At 31.6% G+C, this 15,434-nt stretch overlaps 2 protein-coding genes across 2 annotated transcripts; one reads left to right on the top strand and one right to left on the bottom strand.

Moving 5' to 3' along the window:
* Nucleotides 1-476: 476 nt before the first annotated feature.
* Nucleotides 477-5,151, bottom strand: LOC131951851 (cytochrome b-245 light chain). The gene is made up of 6 exons (XM_059314253.1): nucleotides 4,976-5,151; nucleotides 3,314-3,383; nucleotides 3,013-3,087; nucleotides 2,447-2,530; nucleotides 1,933-2,014; nucleotides 477-1,607 (listed from the first exon to the last, which is right to left on the bottom strand). The coding sequence occupies exons 1-6, from the start codon at nucleotides 5,031-5,033 to the stop codon at nucleotides 1,452-1,454; spliced, it is 525 nt and encodes a 174-aa protein (XP_059170236.1). The 5' UTR covers nucleotides 5,034-5,151; the 3' UTR covers nucleotides 477-1,451.
* Nucleotides 5,152-5,291: 140 nt separating this feature from the next.
* LOC131951864 (HAUS augmin-like complex subunit 4) lies at nucleotides 5,292-11,613 on the top strand. Its single transcript, XM_059314271.1, has 10 exons — nucleotides 5,292-5,382; nucleotides 7,540-7,608; nucleotides 7,825-7,955; nucleotides 8,119-8,250; nucleotides 8,673-8,810; nucleotides 9,062-9,158; nucleotides 9,495-9,640; nucleotides 10,032-10,162; nucleotides 10,424-10,492; nucleotides 10,975-11,613. The coding sequence occupies exons 2-10, from the start codon at nucleotides 7,593-7,595 to the stop codon at nucleotides 11,360-11,362; spliced, it is 1,248 nt and encodes a 415-aa protein (XP_059170254.1). The 5' UTR covers nucleotides 5,292-5,382; nucleotides 7,540-7,592; the 3' UTR covers nucleotides 11,363-11,613.
* The last annotated feature ends 3,821 nt before the right edge of the window (nucleotides 11,614-15,434 follow it).

The following is a 15,434-nucleotide window of genomic DNA, read 5'->3' as shown; positions in this document are numbered from 1 at the left end:
ATAACACATCAGTACACACCTAAAATGAATTCACACATAAGTATTATTCTTATCTCAACAATAGGAACATTAAATAAATAAATATTATCTTTTTGCATTTTACTTTTTGGTTGTGTTATGTGCTTCTAATCTCACTGGAAATCAAATTAAAAACAAATAATATTCTTTTTGAGATGGTATCTTTTAATGGCATATAACATTATTGCAGATCATCTTTGCAATATATGGTTGCAGTTAAATTCAGGATTAGGATTGTTTCTACTAATCCTAGTAATAGTAGAATCAAGTTATTGAAGTTACTGCTAGTTAAATATTTTTTTAAAACATGGTAATTGTGTAATAACTATAATTTCTTAAATAAAGTTTTCCAATTAAGAGCAGATCACTGACACCTCTCTGTGACCCCATTCACCTCAAAATATAACACATACACAAAACTCAACAGAAATTCAATAAGAATAATAAGAAATAATAAAAAACTGTGGTATTATTTATTATATATTGTTAAATATGTCATCAATAATTGCAATAAAGTATATCAAACATTGATTAGTTGCTATGTCTTGAATACAATAATTAAAAATGACCCACAATACTTTTCGCTTCAAGTCAATTTTTAAATCACTGTTCAATGCTTCCCATGTTACATCATAAAAACAATAAGTGCAGAATTTGTTCATTTGTATAAAAAAGGTGTAAGGCACAAAAAATGGAATGTAAATCATCATTTCATTCTATACAAGTTGAAAGTGTGCTTAGTATGCCACTTTATTTACCTACACAGTGCTAAACAATCCTATCACTGTGGTTTGGGCTCAGTATTATGCTGATAAGGTGTATAAATTACTAATATCCCACCAAGAACAATAATCAAAACATCTGCTGATTTCATTTTTTAAAAAACAAGTTTATTACAAAAATATAAGAAACTACACCGCAAATAATTTACTCTTTTTATATAAAAATAATTCATACAAAATAATGAAAGAAAAAATAATAGCACAATAAATTAATCCTGGGATTTCTTCTCTTTTTTGTTAACAATTAAACTTCAGCTAATGCAATTTTTCTAACATTTGATAAATGTGTAGACAGTATCACAGTGAATATATGGCAAAAGTTTTTATTTATACATATGATATGAATAAATACTTTTCAATAAACATTAAAAAGCATGCATAGTGAAATGTATAAATTATGTTAAGACTGTATTCAACTTCACCCTCAATACCTCTAGAACGAAAAGAGGGTAATATTTATGTTAAAAGTTTTAAAATCTCATGAAGAGCTCAACTGTTTTTTTCTTTGATTATAGTTACTAGAAAATGAAGATGTAAAGACAATATTTTAATTATAATATCTGAGAAGGAAGGGGGTTAAGCCAAACATTTTAACATTTTTCAATCATATATCAGGACAAGTAATTATCAAATGAACCATATCATTAGTTATTAGACTCTGTTTTGACTGCCCACTGTCAATACTGCCTGTCTATGGGAGATGTCTGGAGTTCTTGGTGGAGGTCTTGTAGGAGCTTCAATGATTTTTGGGCCCTCTGATTTCTTCTCAGGTTCAATGAGTAGCCATTCTTCACCTTTAATCCCAGCCTGAAAGTTTAAAAGATTTCTGCCTTAAATATTTTTTTTATAATAATATAATTTAAAGTTAACAATTTTAGTATGTCCTGGGACTGTTTTTTTTTTGTTAAGAATTTATTTTATTAACTTAATGGTAGCATATACTTATATACTTACTAAATAAATTATGCTTAATAAAAAAACATTGCAAATATTTACACGTAACTACAACATTACATGTAACTACAGTGGTTACATATACTAACAACTACATAAATGATGCTTAAAAAAAAAAAGAGTTGCAAATATTTACAACTAAATATTACATGTATCTACAATGGTTGCATATACTCACAACTAAATAAATAAAACTTGTTAACATGTAGCAAAGGGCTCCCAGTAAAGTTGGCAGCATAAAACAACATGGAACAGCAATGCTGAAAACATTGAATGGTATATTATATACTATTATACTTATTTAACCAAGTCATGCAATGGTTAAATTTCAAATGAAAGCTATAATATATAAAAAATGATTATTATATGGAAATTAAAAACACCCTATTTGGAATTTACTAGCACAAGTTTTATGCAAAGGCTTGTGTAGCCAATAAAGTGCCAAACCAATTTTCTATCTGAAAACTAGATATATCCTGACTCTTTGACAGGGTATTACTGCTCTCTACTTCCCAAAAATATAAATATTTTTTAAAATAAGTTTTTTAAAGCATTGTATTTCAACAGAATATTTTTTAATACAATAAAAAATTATAAGCTTATACTTTGATACTTATAACATTTTTGCACACTATTTTGATATATTTTCTATGTAAAACAAATTTTAATTATAAATTTCTTCTTATACTTACGCTAAATAAAAGACAAATCTAACAAAATAGTTGCGGGTCAGTAGCCTGCCTTGTCTAACAATAAGAGCAAATGGATACTGGAATCTGAAAAGAAAAAGAAGCATAATACTTGTACAAAAAAATTACAGAATCTTCAATCTTTTAATATAGAAATGTAAAGCAAATGAGAAAATTGCAGCATTTCTTCCTGTATGATTAAGTCTATATGCAACATCAGATTACCTAAGAAACCATTTACTATGTCCACATTATGAAATCTCATGAACCAAAAAAGGTCTGGTGTCTGGTTGAAAGGTTTAAAAATACAAAGGAATTTTCTATATTTACTGTTAAAAAATCTTTGTTTAAAAATTTTAAACAAAATATATCACAGGAAACCATTTCATAAATTAACTTTAATGCAAGTTACAGTATGGTGTTAATAAAAACACTAAGATATCACCAGTTTTTTGTCTGATCTTGTCTATGTTAGACATTATTTTCTGATTGATTTATATATGGGGTCATTTATTAAATAATTTATAAGGACAAATACTAATGATCAAGCAATAAATAAAGTACACCACCTCCTTGGGTGAGATGTCCCATGTGATCTCTTCCCTCTTGGATATTCTAAAATAAATGTAAAAATTCCAGCTGCACTTGTAAGGTGTTAAGAAAATAAATCTACATTTGAGGACTTATGTATATGCAGCAAACAAAACACTTTTATTATTAAAGATTATAATTAGTTTGTTTTTAATGATGAAGATAAGACATGGTTACATTTACTATTTCGTTTACATGTAGGCCTATAAAAACCCTTGATTTTGGAAGTCATTAGGCATTGGCCATAGGTATACTTTGAATTTAAAGTGTAAAGGATACATTGCATAAGCACCGATTTCCCACAATTTAAATTGTCCTGCAACTGCTAGGATGCCATCTAAAGCCATTACTGTAAAAAAATAAAAGCAAATTCTAAATATAGGCTAATAATGAATATTGTGTTAATAGCAAAACTCTAATACTAATTTTAATAGTATGTTGTCTGATATTTATTTTATATGCAGTAAATCTACATTAGTGTTACAAAAATAATATAATACATAGGCCTAATGGGGCTAATATGATATAAGGGGATATTCATTTATCATCTGAGTAACAGCAATGAAATCAGCCAAGTTGAGCTCTAATACACTAGCTAATAGTAATACTAATATTATTAAGGCCGATTCTAGTCGGAATAAGATACGCATGCGCAATGGAGAGAAACTACGACTTAGCGGCGATGTTTTCGATGGTACTGCGCATGCGTGTGTTTACAACAGCAGAACCTTAATACCAACCCTAATCCGATCCTTAACCCTATCCCTAATCCTAACCCTAACCCTAGCCCTAATCCTATCCCTAACCCTAGCCCTAATCCTATCCCTAACCCTAGCCCTAATCCTATCCCTAACTAACCCTATCCCTAATCCTACCCCTAACCCTCATTCTAGCCCTAACCCTAGCCATAGGTCACTGCGCATGCGCAGAACTATCTTTTGCCGAAAAATCTTATTCCGAGTAGACACTTCGTATTATTAATTAGGCCTAATTAAAGAGTAAAGTAAAGAGTAAAGACTAATAATATAACTATTATAACTAATAGTAATAATGACTAAAGAATGAGTTAACTAAACTTATTGTTAAAGTAATAAAGTTAGGTAATCTATCATTTTAGGTACGTAAAATCGCCCGCGACTAGTAATGTGAAAAACAGGTGACTCCTTAAATTTTAATAATTAATTAATTATTTCACATTTTGAGATGGATTTGTTTTGAAAAATACAAAAATGTTTCCTTGTTTCATTTATGTATAAAAGCCTTGACAATGAGGTAACTTTTTCGTACATTACTAGTCGCGCGCGATTTTACGTACCTACCTAAAACGATAGATTACCTAAAGTCTAAAGGGTAATCTATCGTTTTGGGTACGTAAAATTGCCCGCGGCTAGTAATGTACGAAAAAGTTACCTCATTGTCAAGGCTTTTAAAAGTATATTTTCATATATTTGTGTCAAATATTATAGAAATGAAAAATAAACCTAAATCAATAGCTAAGTATATCAATATAGACAAGAAATTAACTTTTAACAGCAGTGTTTGTGAGCAGGATTTCATATATACTATATAAACAGCAGCCATTTGTAAAATAGAGTTGCCTTCCCCTGAATCTCCCGCTATAAGTTAACGTAGAAAGAACTTAAACAAGATGGCTGCTATAGTAAATGAGCATGGTTGCATCTGTTGGAAACATCGCTCGTCTTCATTTATTACTGAAAAGTTTTAATTCAATTGTTTGAAAACAGGTACATAAATCATTTATTAAATGAAACAAGGAAACATTTCTGTATTTTTCAAAACATAAATCCTCCTCAAAATGTGAAATAATTATTAAAATTTAAGGAGTCACCTGTTTTTCACTTTACTAGTCGCGGGCGATTTTACGTACCTAAAACGATAGATTACCGTCTAAAGTTAATTAAAGAGTGCACACGGACATACCAAAACTGCTTGCTAATGCGTGCTCATTAGCCCACATTGCCCACTCAATTTTCCCCATTACTCTTATGTGGCATTAGAGATGTTGATCTATTAAAATAAGAAACTGTTTTCACAAGAAGATAATAAAGATATTTAACTCAACATTACCAACATATCTACATTACGGCTTTGGTCTATTTCCGTAAACAAACAAGTGTTTACATGAGTTATCTATTCTTGCATACCTTTTTAAACTTTTTACCGCGAGATTAAAAACAAAACTTCATTGATGTCAACACCGCATTATTTTTAAAATCATTCTCTAGACAGTCTAACGCTAGCTACTAGATCTAGTCTAGATCTAGAAGCTAGATTCCATTTCTAAATCAAGATCTAATCTAGATCTAGATCTATATTTCAGATTCTAAGTAGGTTAGATCTAGACTAATTCTAACAGCTAATAAATTAAATAATAATAAATAACAGGCTTAACTAAGCCGCCTTAACAGCGCAGTCGCAAAAATATTGAAAATAAATCCCCAGAGGCCATTGCCATGATTAATGATTATTCATGATGATAAAAATGATATGATACTAAAACTAATTTACTACTGCCATTAGGATTCATATTTAACGATTTGTAATTTATTTCAAACACCATTTTCATTTGTTAAAATTAAAAGTTACTAGAGATCTTTATTCTAAGTAGTTAATCTTAATGCCACAATGTTTTTGATTGGTTTGTTCCCTGATTGAGATTAGTGATTTGTTATTCAATTATCTGTTAAATTAAATTTTGTAAAATAGGCCTAAGGCCTAAATTCTAAATATTATAATTAGTAGGCCTAATTAGGGCCTAGAGTAGACTAGACTAGTTATCTATTAGACTATTAGGTAAAACTCCATTTTAGCGTATTTTATTCCCCGCTTCACGTTCACCTACCTACAGTGAACGTATTTTATTATCAACACAACCAAAACACACAAAAACATTGGGCTTATTTCTTTATGAATTTTTGTTTTAATTTTTGATAATTTACTTTTGTCAAAACTTGAAAAAAAATCCAAATTTGGAATATTGAATATGCACTAGATTTAGCTTTTTACTTTCTCGTATATACGAAGTATAGAGAAAGTATTGTAATCGTGCAAAAAAAAATCGAGATTTGTGTGACGTTTTACATCTCACTGATACGGAAAAACATAATTTTGCAATCTTGTCTGTGTGTCTGTCTGTCTGTGTGTGTGTGTGTAAACACGATAACTTGAGTACCGTTACAGCTAGGTTGATGAAATTTCATATATAAGTATTTTATCAAAATCGTAGATCCGTATCAACTTTTGAGCGATTTCCGATAACCGGAAGTGGTACTTTTCCTACTTTGAAATTTTCAAAAGCCTCTAACTTGAGTACTATTTCAGATAGATAAACAAAATTTCACATGTAAGTAAAAGATCTAATTCTCTACCTTCTGTTAAATTTTGAGTCGTTTCCGTTGAACGGAAGTAGTAATTTACGCTACTTCCGATTTCTCAAAAAACTAATGTAAATTTTTAAAGTACTGATAATATTGCACACTATTAGGCCTATGCACTTTTTTATTTAGCGTTCACTTGGTGTGCAATTCTTTTGTCTACGAGTTTTTATTCTATTTTTAAAACTTTAAGTATTTAAAATGGATTAAAAATCATGTCTATAGCCTGAGTTCCCATCCCCTGTTATTTTATATAAAAATATTCAAGAAAGTTTAGGGGAGATCACTCCCGGTTTATTTTTTTCTCTTATAAATAGGTTTGTGTCATATATATTATATGGAGAAACTCATAAATTTAAATGCAAGTCTGTTAAGTTTGTATTGTAAAAAATATCTCGCACTCATGATACTATAAATAAACTTATATGAACTCACAATGGCCTTAAGCCCTAAGCTATTGAGTCCTATTGACGTATGCTGATAATTAAAGTCAATTAGAACTCACAGTGAACCCTTCACCATGGCATGTAAGTGATTTTTCTCCCACCGACGATCACATGCTATTTAATTGAAACTGTAATGCTTATTTATAATTTTTTTTTTACCTTTTCTAATTAAAACACACATTCATAAAAAAATAAGTAGATCCAAATCTAAATATCTATTACTATCTATCACCTACTAACTAATCCTAGTGTTTTCCAAACATTTTTTTGTGTTTTGGTGGTGTATATATAATAAAATACGCTCAACCAGAGGTGAACGTGAAACTGGGAATAAAATACGCTAAAATGGAGTTACCCCTATCTATTATATGGCTAACTTTACATACCTAAAAAGATAGATTAGGGCCTCCCCCCCCCCCCCCCCATATTCTATAATTTAATTAAATATAATAATTAGTAGATTGTAGAATTGTAGGCCTAGATACAAATAAATATCTTATTATCTATCTAGAGATCTAGGTCTGTAGACCTTATTTTAGTAATTAACAAATTTAGGCCTATTAGCTTAAAACCTTTTTTTTCAAAATAATTGAATTTTTTCTCTTAAATCAGAATGCTTGGTGGCTTTTATTTATTTTTAATTTAATATTTTTTAAAATTCTAGACTAGTATTGTGATCTCAGTTGAGTAGGACTGATCTAGCAGCCTGAAAAAAGCATGTCATATTTTCAAGGTAAACTTAAATGTAACTTATATGAAGCCTAGCCTAATGTCAATAAAATAAATAATAGGCCATGCAATAGGACTAGCTTTAGCCTAATAGTACATTTTATTTGATTTAGAAATTTTCCAAACTTTTGATTTTATTATCACTTGCTTATTAATTTCCTGTTTAAACTGTGCTTGTAATATACATTAAAACCCCTTTTGTTTGAAATTTTTTTTTTAGATTCATGGCCTATACTGATGAGTGAGGAAGAGTTATCCAAGTACCCACAGTTCACTTCCCTTCTTACACGCTTAGGAGATAAATTGACACCTAATGGATGTAGTTATCATGTGCAGAAAAAAATGGATCTGGTTTGTAACTTTAGTAAAGTTTTTAGCACAGACAATTGTAACAGCACAATTTAAATTTAGTTTATTCCAGGGTTTCAGGAACTGAATTCAGCACACATGCTTAAAATCAATAGAAGGAAAAAATTTGATTTTTCATTGGTATTTTATTTTTCTGTTTCTCTAGGCCAAAAGAACTATCACTCAATCTCGTTACAACTGGCTAATGAATCATGTAATTTATCATGAGCTTTATGAACTTTTGACAGACTTGGATGTCAGAGGTCAAGAAGGTACACTTTCATTGGATGAAAAACAGGTACTTTTCCTAAATTAACTTTCATCTACAATAACATTTGTTTAAATTTGTGGTGTTGTATAGTGAAGATGTAGTTGAGTTTGTCTGTTCCTGTGGTCACTGCATTTGATGAGTTGTGTGGTCAGTACAATGCTAAGACAACATTCCCCAGCTTAAGTAAGTTAGTCTTCAATGCATGATAATCCGATTCTTAATGCTAGAACTAACTCTAATCCATCATTCTAGAAATAATTGGGCCAATGATAATCTCGATGAAAGCTAATCCATGCATACTATGGGTGATTGAACTAAAATATATAGAATACACTAGGATCCCTCAAATTTTATGCCTACAGAAAAGAGATAATTTTCCGATATGTGGCAAGCTAGAGTTTCTAATTGCAGAATGTTATGATCAGTTAGTTATGTTTGTAATTTTTCAGTTTCATCAAGTTTTCACAAAGACAATGTCATACAACGAGATACCTGACTATCTGCATTTCCTTCCAAGTCTCACCTCCAAGTCCACTCTTTTTGGGTTATCTGAAAGTGACATCAAACGTCACAATCCTGTCTCAAATGTTAGTATCTTATTAATTTGTATTTTCTTTTTATGTGCGCAGGAGTTTTTATTCCCGTATACACACTGATGGATACAAACTAATTTTTTTGCTTTCATTTTTGAGACAAAAAGTTTAAAAATAACTTTAAGTTTGATTTATTATAATAAATTTATTTCGCTGGGCTAATATTTATAATTACCAGCTAAAGTAAAGTTAATTTAAATTTAAAAAATATTTAAATGTACATAATGTGTTTATTGTTTCCCCAGCATCTTGAAGAATTCCAACAAGTTGTCATCCCCATGCTGGAAGAAAAACTGAGAAAGAAATGTGAAGATCTGTATAACTTCTATGACCCAAGCAAAAGTCAGTTGTCAACTTTTATCATTGTGTTGTACTCCTCCCATCACTAGGAACCAAATTAAAACAACCCTCATGGAATGATTTAATCCATGTGTATTCAAAATAAAGTTTTACCTATAAAAGAGTTAAAGAATTATTAATGGATTCATTAAATTTTTTAAAGAATAAGATTGGTAAGGTATAGTTTTTCTGCAAGTGTGATCATTTGGCAATGTGGATTTAAACCCAAAGCCAATTTATTTTTTATGTTATCATCTTTCAACCATAGCATAGCTCATTTGATTTTCCAGTTAGTATTTAAAAAAAAAATATTAAATATATAAAATACTCAACGGTTAGGTCAAGAATCAACTTCTGATCGTCTGCTAGTAGCCAAAGCCACCTCACTTCCTGCTTTAGTTGAACAGAAACAGCAGACGTTAAATCAGATGAAGCTTGACATCAAGAAAGACAGAATAACCAGAGAATTTTGGACATACTACCAGGTCTTTATATACACTTTTGGAGCTATTTTGTTTTAGTTTGACATAAAAAAGATAGGATGACCAAAGAATTTTTGATTAACTGCTAGGTCTTTATCTACATTTTTAATCATTATTTTTTGCTCATATTTTTTAACATTCATCTTGTTTTGTGACAGTTGGTCTAGTATAGGTTATATAATTTGGAAGAAGACCCTCATGCCTGTATAAGACAAGAGCATTATATATCTATAGCTTTAATTTAACATTTAACAGGCCATATTATGGCATCATTAAACTTTGTATCTTAATAGAAACTAAAACTAGCTTGAAACCAAAGCATATGTCATGGTTAGGGCACTGAATAATACACACATTTATCATATTTGATTAATGAAAATGAATGATTGAATAGAAATTATTGGAGAGCCTGTCCATCATGGAAACAATAATCAAAGAATACAAGTTTGTCCATCAGTCAAACGCTGACGAGGTGACTGTGGAGTGGTTGAAGGCGAGGTGTGATGCTCTCTGTTTAAAAGTCAGGTCAGCTAGATATTTTTTTCATTGGTATTGTAGCAAGTGTTTTATGTGCAGGGAAATTTGACAGAAATTTGAAAATAATGCTATTTTAAAGAGATGTTTTTTAATTGTATTACTAATATAAGCAAAAAAGTGCCAAAAAATATGCCCTCTTTGTTGAAATCCTCAATATTTACTAAAGCTAATTTTTATATCCATGCAAAGACTTTTTCTTCAAACCTTCAATTTGTTTGTAAACAAAAAATGTGTTTAATCTATTTTTAGACTGACACAGCTACAAATACTCTGCGATACATACACAACAGAATCTGTCAAAGCACTGAGGAAAATTGGGTAAAACTTTTTTTATCAGTTTGTCCTTAAGTTTAAAATAATTTATGTGATTTTTTAAAAATCTATTTTACCCTGTATTTTTGTGTGAGGTAACTAAAGTATTTTATTAATGTGTTTATTGGGACTGTACAAGTTTTTTTTTAAATTTATAAGACCTATTTAATTGATGAAGATGAGTTGTGTGGTTTCACCCCGATGTAACAGGTTTGTGTTGGGCAGTTACTTATCTGACTGTTTTTACTTTCCCTAACTGTTGTAAGATTTATATTAGAGCTGAATAGAATCAGTGTTATACTGATGTAGAATATTACCAAAATCCATGTTTTTAAAATACTGCTTACACCCTTCTACTCAACCACACTATACTTTACTTCACTATTATTTCTGTCAGTATTTTTATTGAATAATTGCATTACCATTTTCTTGTTAGAATTGGTTCAGATTTTTTTCTTTATAAAAACATAACTATATTAAACCAACAGAGAACACTTGGACAATGAAATCAAACAAACAGAAACTGAACTGACAAGCACAACCCAGTCTCTCCAAGCCTACCACGCCATTGGTGTGGAGTTCAAAACTCTGGTCGGACACTACACCCAGCTGCAGAAAGAGATTGAGAACAGGAGATGGGGGCTGGAACAGCTGATGAAAGGAGGGGAAGGAAAGGAGGAGGGGGCTATAGCACCTCAGTCATCTCCTGCCAGTATTTATAGCACAGGGCAAGCTACTGGGGAAAAATCTAGCACTGAGCTGTCAGGGGACGTAACTAGACCTTTTGGGGGAAATAACCAACATTTAAAACCACTGCCTAAAAAAGTTTCTTTTGATGATGGTTATCCTTTAAAGCCACCAGGAACAGAAAATTAATATTTACATTCTTTTTTTAATGCAGTTTGAAGTTTTTATATAGTATTAATTTTAGGTTAAATGAAATTCAGGTTTAAATTTTTTTAACAATTATTTTTCCAGCCTTAGGGAATTTTTTACTATGTAAACAAAAGCTTTTTTTAATAATCACATTCTTGACAGTATTTGGAAGCAGTTTAATAATATGCTCAATCAATTAGATACAGTTAAAACAAAGATGTATATTCTTGTTTATTGTTTGTACAAAAATTTAATAAAATAAAAATAAATAAAATATTTTTATCTTTGTTTTCTCTATTATCTTCCATCCTTTATGTCTTATTAGTTAAGTCTGTTCATGTCATCGGTTATAATCTTATGTGTCAGTTGTCATTGCCACATTAATGGTGGCCTCATGCCGTCTGATGTCACCAAACACTTTGCTCCCACTATCCATTTCCCATCTTTTCTTGGTTGTTTTTATGCTTGATCCAGCTGGTACTAAGAGTAATCTGATTGGCTGGGAATGACCTTTAACCCCGACAAGCACCATTTGACCATCAGGGCTGAGGTATGCTGATGTTATAGAGGACTCAAAGGTTTGGCTGGCTATAAATTCTCCTAAAAGTAAATCAAAGATAAACACCATAAAAAAATTGAGTTTGGTTCTACATCAAGAAAAAAAGTTCACCTACATTTCAAAAGCTACTCTATTAATGTATAGATATTTTACCACCAGTGTTTTGAGGGGGGGGGGGGGAGAGGATTAGGTATTTATATTCTATAGAAGAAGATATATACTTCTTCCATTTAGTCCAGTGGTGGACATGCTCTGAGGGGCAGGGCTCCCCCTCCCCAGATGATGTCTGAAACTCATCTTACAACCATTAAAGATAGAATCTAATGAGTGAGTTTGCATACCTGTCTCAATGCTCCACAGGCTGATTGTTCTGGAACTAATTGACATGTCTTGTCGACAAAATGTCAGGCATTTTTTCCCATCTGGTGTCAAAGTAATTGTGTCACATGCCACTTTGGCTCCATCTATCAGACATCTGGGGAGGAAAAAAATGGTCACCAAAGACGTCTTTAACTTCTTTCTAACATTTATCACCTGGGTCTAATGGAATCATTACAACTAGTAATTAAATACCTGTATAGCACAAATTGAACAATAATTAAACCTTTTAATTTGCACACAAACTTTTCACATTTTAAAAAGCTTTATTAAAGTATTCCTTCTACCTGTGCCATGTATAAGATTTCCAAAAATAAATCGGGTTTTTAGTATTATTGTAATACTAGGTTTAATGTTAGGGCTAAAATGAAGGTTATAGCTATTTTTGAGATTATATTAGTATGTAGTTTACTACCAGTAGCCAACACAAGCGTTCAGAAAGATTCCATTATTGAGGCATTATCATACACTGATATAAAACGTGAACGGTTTTATTATATTTCGACATTCTCTAAACTCAACATTAATAAAGTGATTCATCAAATATGATTAAAAGAAAGTGGGACAAAGGAGAAAAATGCAAATGACTTCAAGTTTCAAGATGAATCAAGATGGAAGTTAAGTAATCTACAATTGCATGGTCCATCATAAAGAGTGTCCGTTTATAAAAAGCTGAGTAATCATTAAACAAATGTCTAACTCTAGAAAGGTTACAAAAAGCCAAAATAGAAATGACATAAGAGCTAACAATATTTAATCAAATTAGTTACAGTATACAAATCATCAGCTGCATTTCAATGTGCATAAAATATAATAAAGATATTTGTAACCCATCATTGAATGGCTTTTAATTCTCCTAGATGAATTGAAGCAAATTACTTTTTTTTAAAAATAAAGTATTTTAAATATAGCAGTCCTTCTCACCTGTGGTTTCCAGAGATAATGTCCCAGATGGACAACTGACCAGTGTCCAGCACCACAACCACACTCATGAGCTTTGAAGACACAGCCACGGCAGTGCACATGGCATCAGATCTGATTTTCTTCATTAGATGACCACTCCTGAGGTCAAAGAGTGTAACAAAGTTGGAATCCAGCTCATCCACTTCCTGGTGATCATTTACAAGAGTTAAGACAGTCATTACTCTTGGTAAGACATTTGGTAATTATAAACATGCATGTAGGACAATAGAGGAAGATGGATATGCTTAGGATTATGCTCATGACTAGGTTAAGGATATAATACTAGCGAGTAAGAGAACATACAATTTATGCTGCTTTTATGTTTTAATGAAATTTTTGTAAATTGACATTCAATTGAATAGAAAAAAAAAAATTTTAATAGAAGAAAAAAAAATTTCATTACAATTTTATTACAATTATAACTAAATACAGTTTGGGGCTTAATAAATATAGTAGACTAATGTGGTAAAGTGTGCTTCAAGACCTGACAGTACTCAGAATTTGATGAAGTAGAGTTACTTTGCTTCTATGGTAATGGCATAGAGATTGTAGTAAATAATCTACCTTCTTAAAAAATTTAGAATATAAATGGCTAGCAATAATAATAAAGTTTAAATGGATAAATCAATACATAACTAAAAAAAACTTTTAAGTTCCCTTTTTTTAACCTGATGGTCCATGGAGCAGGTGAAGTAGAGTTCACCTATTTCTGTGATCTCTGCACATGAAGGGATCGTGTGGTCAGCATTATGCCCAGTTACTTTCCCTAACAGGAAACAGGTACCAATCATAGTGGACATAGGGATGTCTTACAGACTTGAGCCCGGGATCTGAACTCAACTCTTATGAGCTTGCATATAAAGTGAGCCATTATAAAAAAAAAAAAACAGTGATGTGTTAAACATTATTGAGTCACTAGAAAAGAGTCATCACCCTACACCCGCAGGCTAAGTAGTGTCCGTCACTGGAGATGGCAGCCAGATGGGTGAGGAACTCGTGCTTGGCCATGCGGATGTCATGCAGCAGCTTACACTCCACCAGGCTCCAGACCAGCAGAGGGAAAGGTTTCTGTGTCTCGTCCCCACAGACCAGCACGCTGCCATCCTCACTCAGGATCAAGCTGTCAAGAAATCTGGTTTCCCCTGCCTGGAAACAGAAAACAAGCATTACAAAATTAAACTACCTAGAAAAATATGGAGTTTTTTTTTTCTTTGTGCTTAATTGTGAAGTTGAATGGGATTTCCTCCAACACAATTAAGTATTTCTTGGCAACTTTTTATGCACCATTTGGCCCAGCGACTAGCTTCCATAGCATTTGTACTTATAAGGACAAACTACAAAGCATCAGGTTTTTAAAATTTTGGAATTTTCTCTCCTTGTGGATTGTTGTCCCCAGCTATCAAGCCTCATCTGCCAAGGCATTTGAACTAGGGACTTATTGGTTTAGCAACCATGAGCTTTAGCAATCCAACTACACAGAACACCAAAGTAATGTTTTTTATTTAAGAATATTTGCAATATTTAAAAAAAACAAACAATAAACACAATTTAAAAGGTAACTGGAGCAAATCAATGTTTTTCTATATAAGATATAGCACTATTTAGACATACTGAAAATCAAGGTAAGTTGCCTTGCTGGTTGGGCGCTCTGTTACATTTTAATTTACCTTAATAGAATCAAATGTAATTCTTCTAAAGTCTGGTGCTTTGATCAAGTAAAGCCTATGCAGTAATAATTCAAATTTTAAAATCATGTTAGTAATTTCACCATTTTAAATGTAGCAGGAAAAAAAACCAATGACATTTTTTAAATATGTACATAAAAGAGACAAGGAACATAAGTTATACGACTTTGAACATGTTATTATTAGACTTATTGTAAGGCTGTTGTTACCTTGAACGAGGCCACAATGCTGTCTGTCTCTATATCCAAGATGTTCACCACCATTCTGTCCCTAGAAAGAACCACAACTCTCTGCTTGTTCTGCAGACCAAACAATGGCAGCCTCAAGTTTAAAACTCCTCTGAGTTTGGTCACGACCCTGCCCTCGTCAAGGTTTATAATACACAGCTCCCGATTGCATAAGACAACAGCTGTGGGTGAGTTCAGTATTGTGAGAGTTTGGGGGAGGTCAAGGCCTGTTAGAGTCCGAACACAAACATTCGTCACAA

This window comes from Physella acuta, unplaced genomic scaffold (genome assembly GCF_028476545.2).
Source record: "Physella acuta isolate Inbredline_101_S28 unplaced genomic scaffold, ASM2847654v3 ptg000833l, whole genome shotgun sequence".
NCBI classification, from domain to species: Eukaryota; Metazoa; Mollusca; class Gastropoda; family Physidae; genus Physella; species Physella acuta.
The sequence above is the reverse complement of the archived record's forward strand: the minus strand, read 5'-3'. Positions and strand labels throughout refer to the sequence as shown.

Bases quoted from the DNA above. Each gene is read 5' to 3' on its own strand.
- LOC131951851 (XM_059314253.1), bottom strand. From the start codon at position 5,033: ATGGGGAAAATTGAGTGGGCAATGTGGGCTAATGAGCACGCATTAGCA. The intron at 3,088-3,313 runs GTATCCTTTACA...ACACCTTACAAG, and splicing joins GAAATCGGTGCTTATGCAAT to TGCAGCTGGAATTTTTACAT. The intron at 2,015-2,446 runs GTAAGTATAAGA...CAATGTTTTCAG, and splicing joins AGATTTGTCTTTTATTTAGC to CATTGCTGTTCCATGTTGTT.
- LOC131951864 (XM_059314271.1), top strand. The intron at 8,251-8,672 runs GTACTTTTCCTA...GTAATTTTTCAG, and splicing joins TTTCATTGGATGAAAAACAG to TTTCATCAAGTTTTCACAAA. The intron at 10,493-10,974 runs GTAAAACTTTTT...TTAAACCAACAG, and splicing joins AAAGCACTGAGGAAAATTGG to AGAACACTTGGACAATGAAA.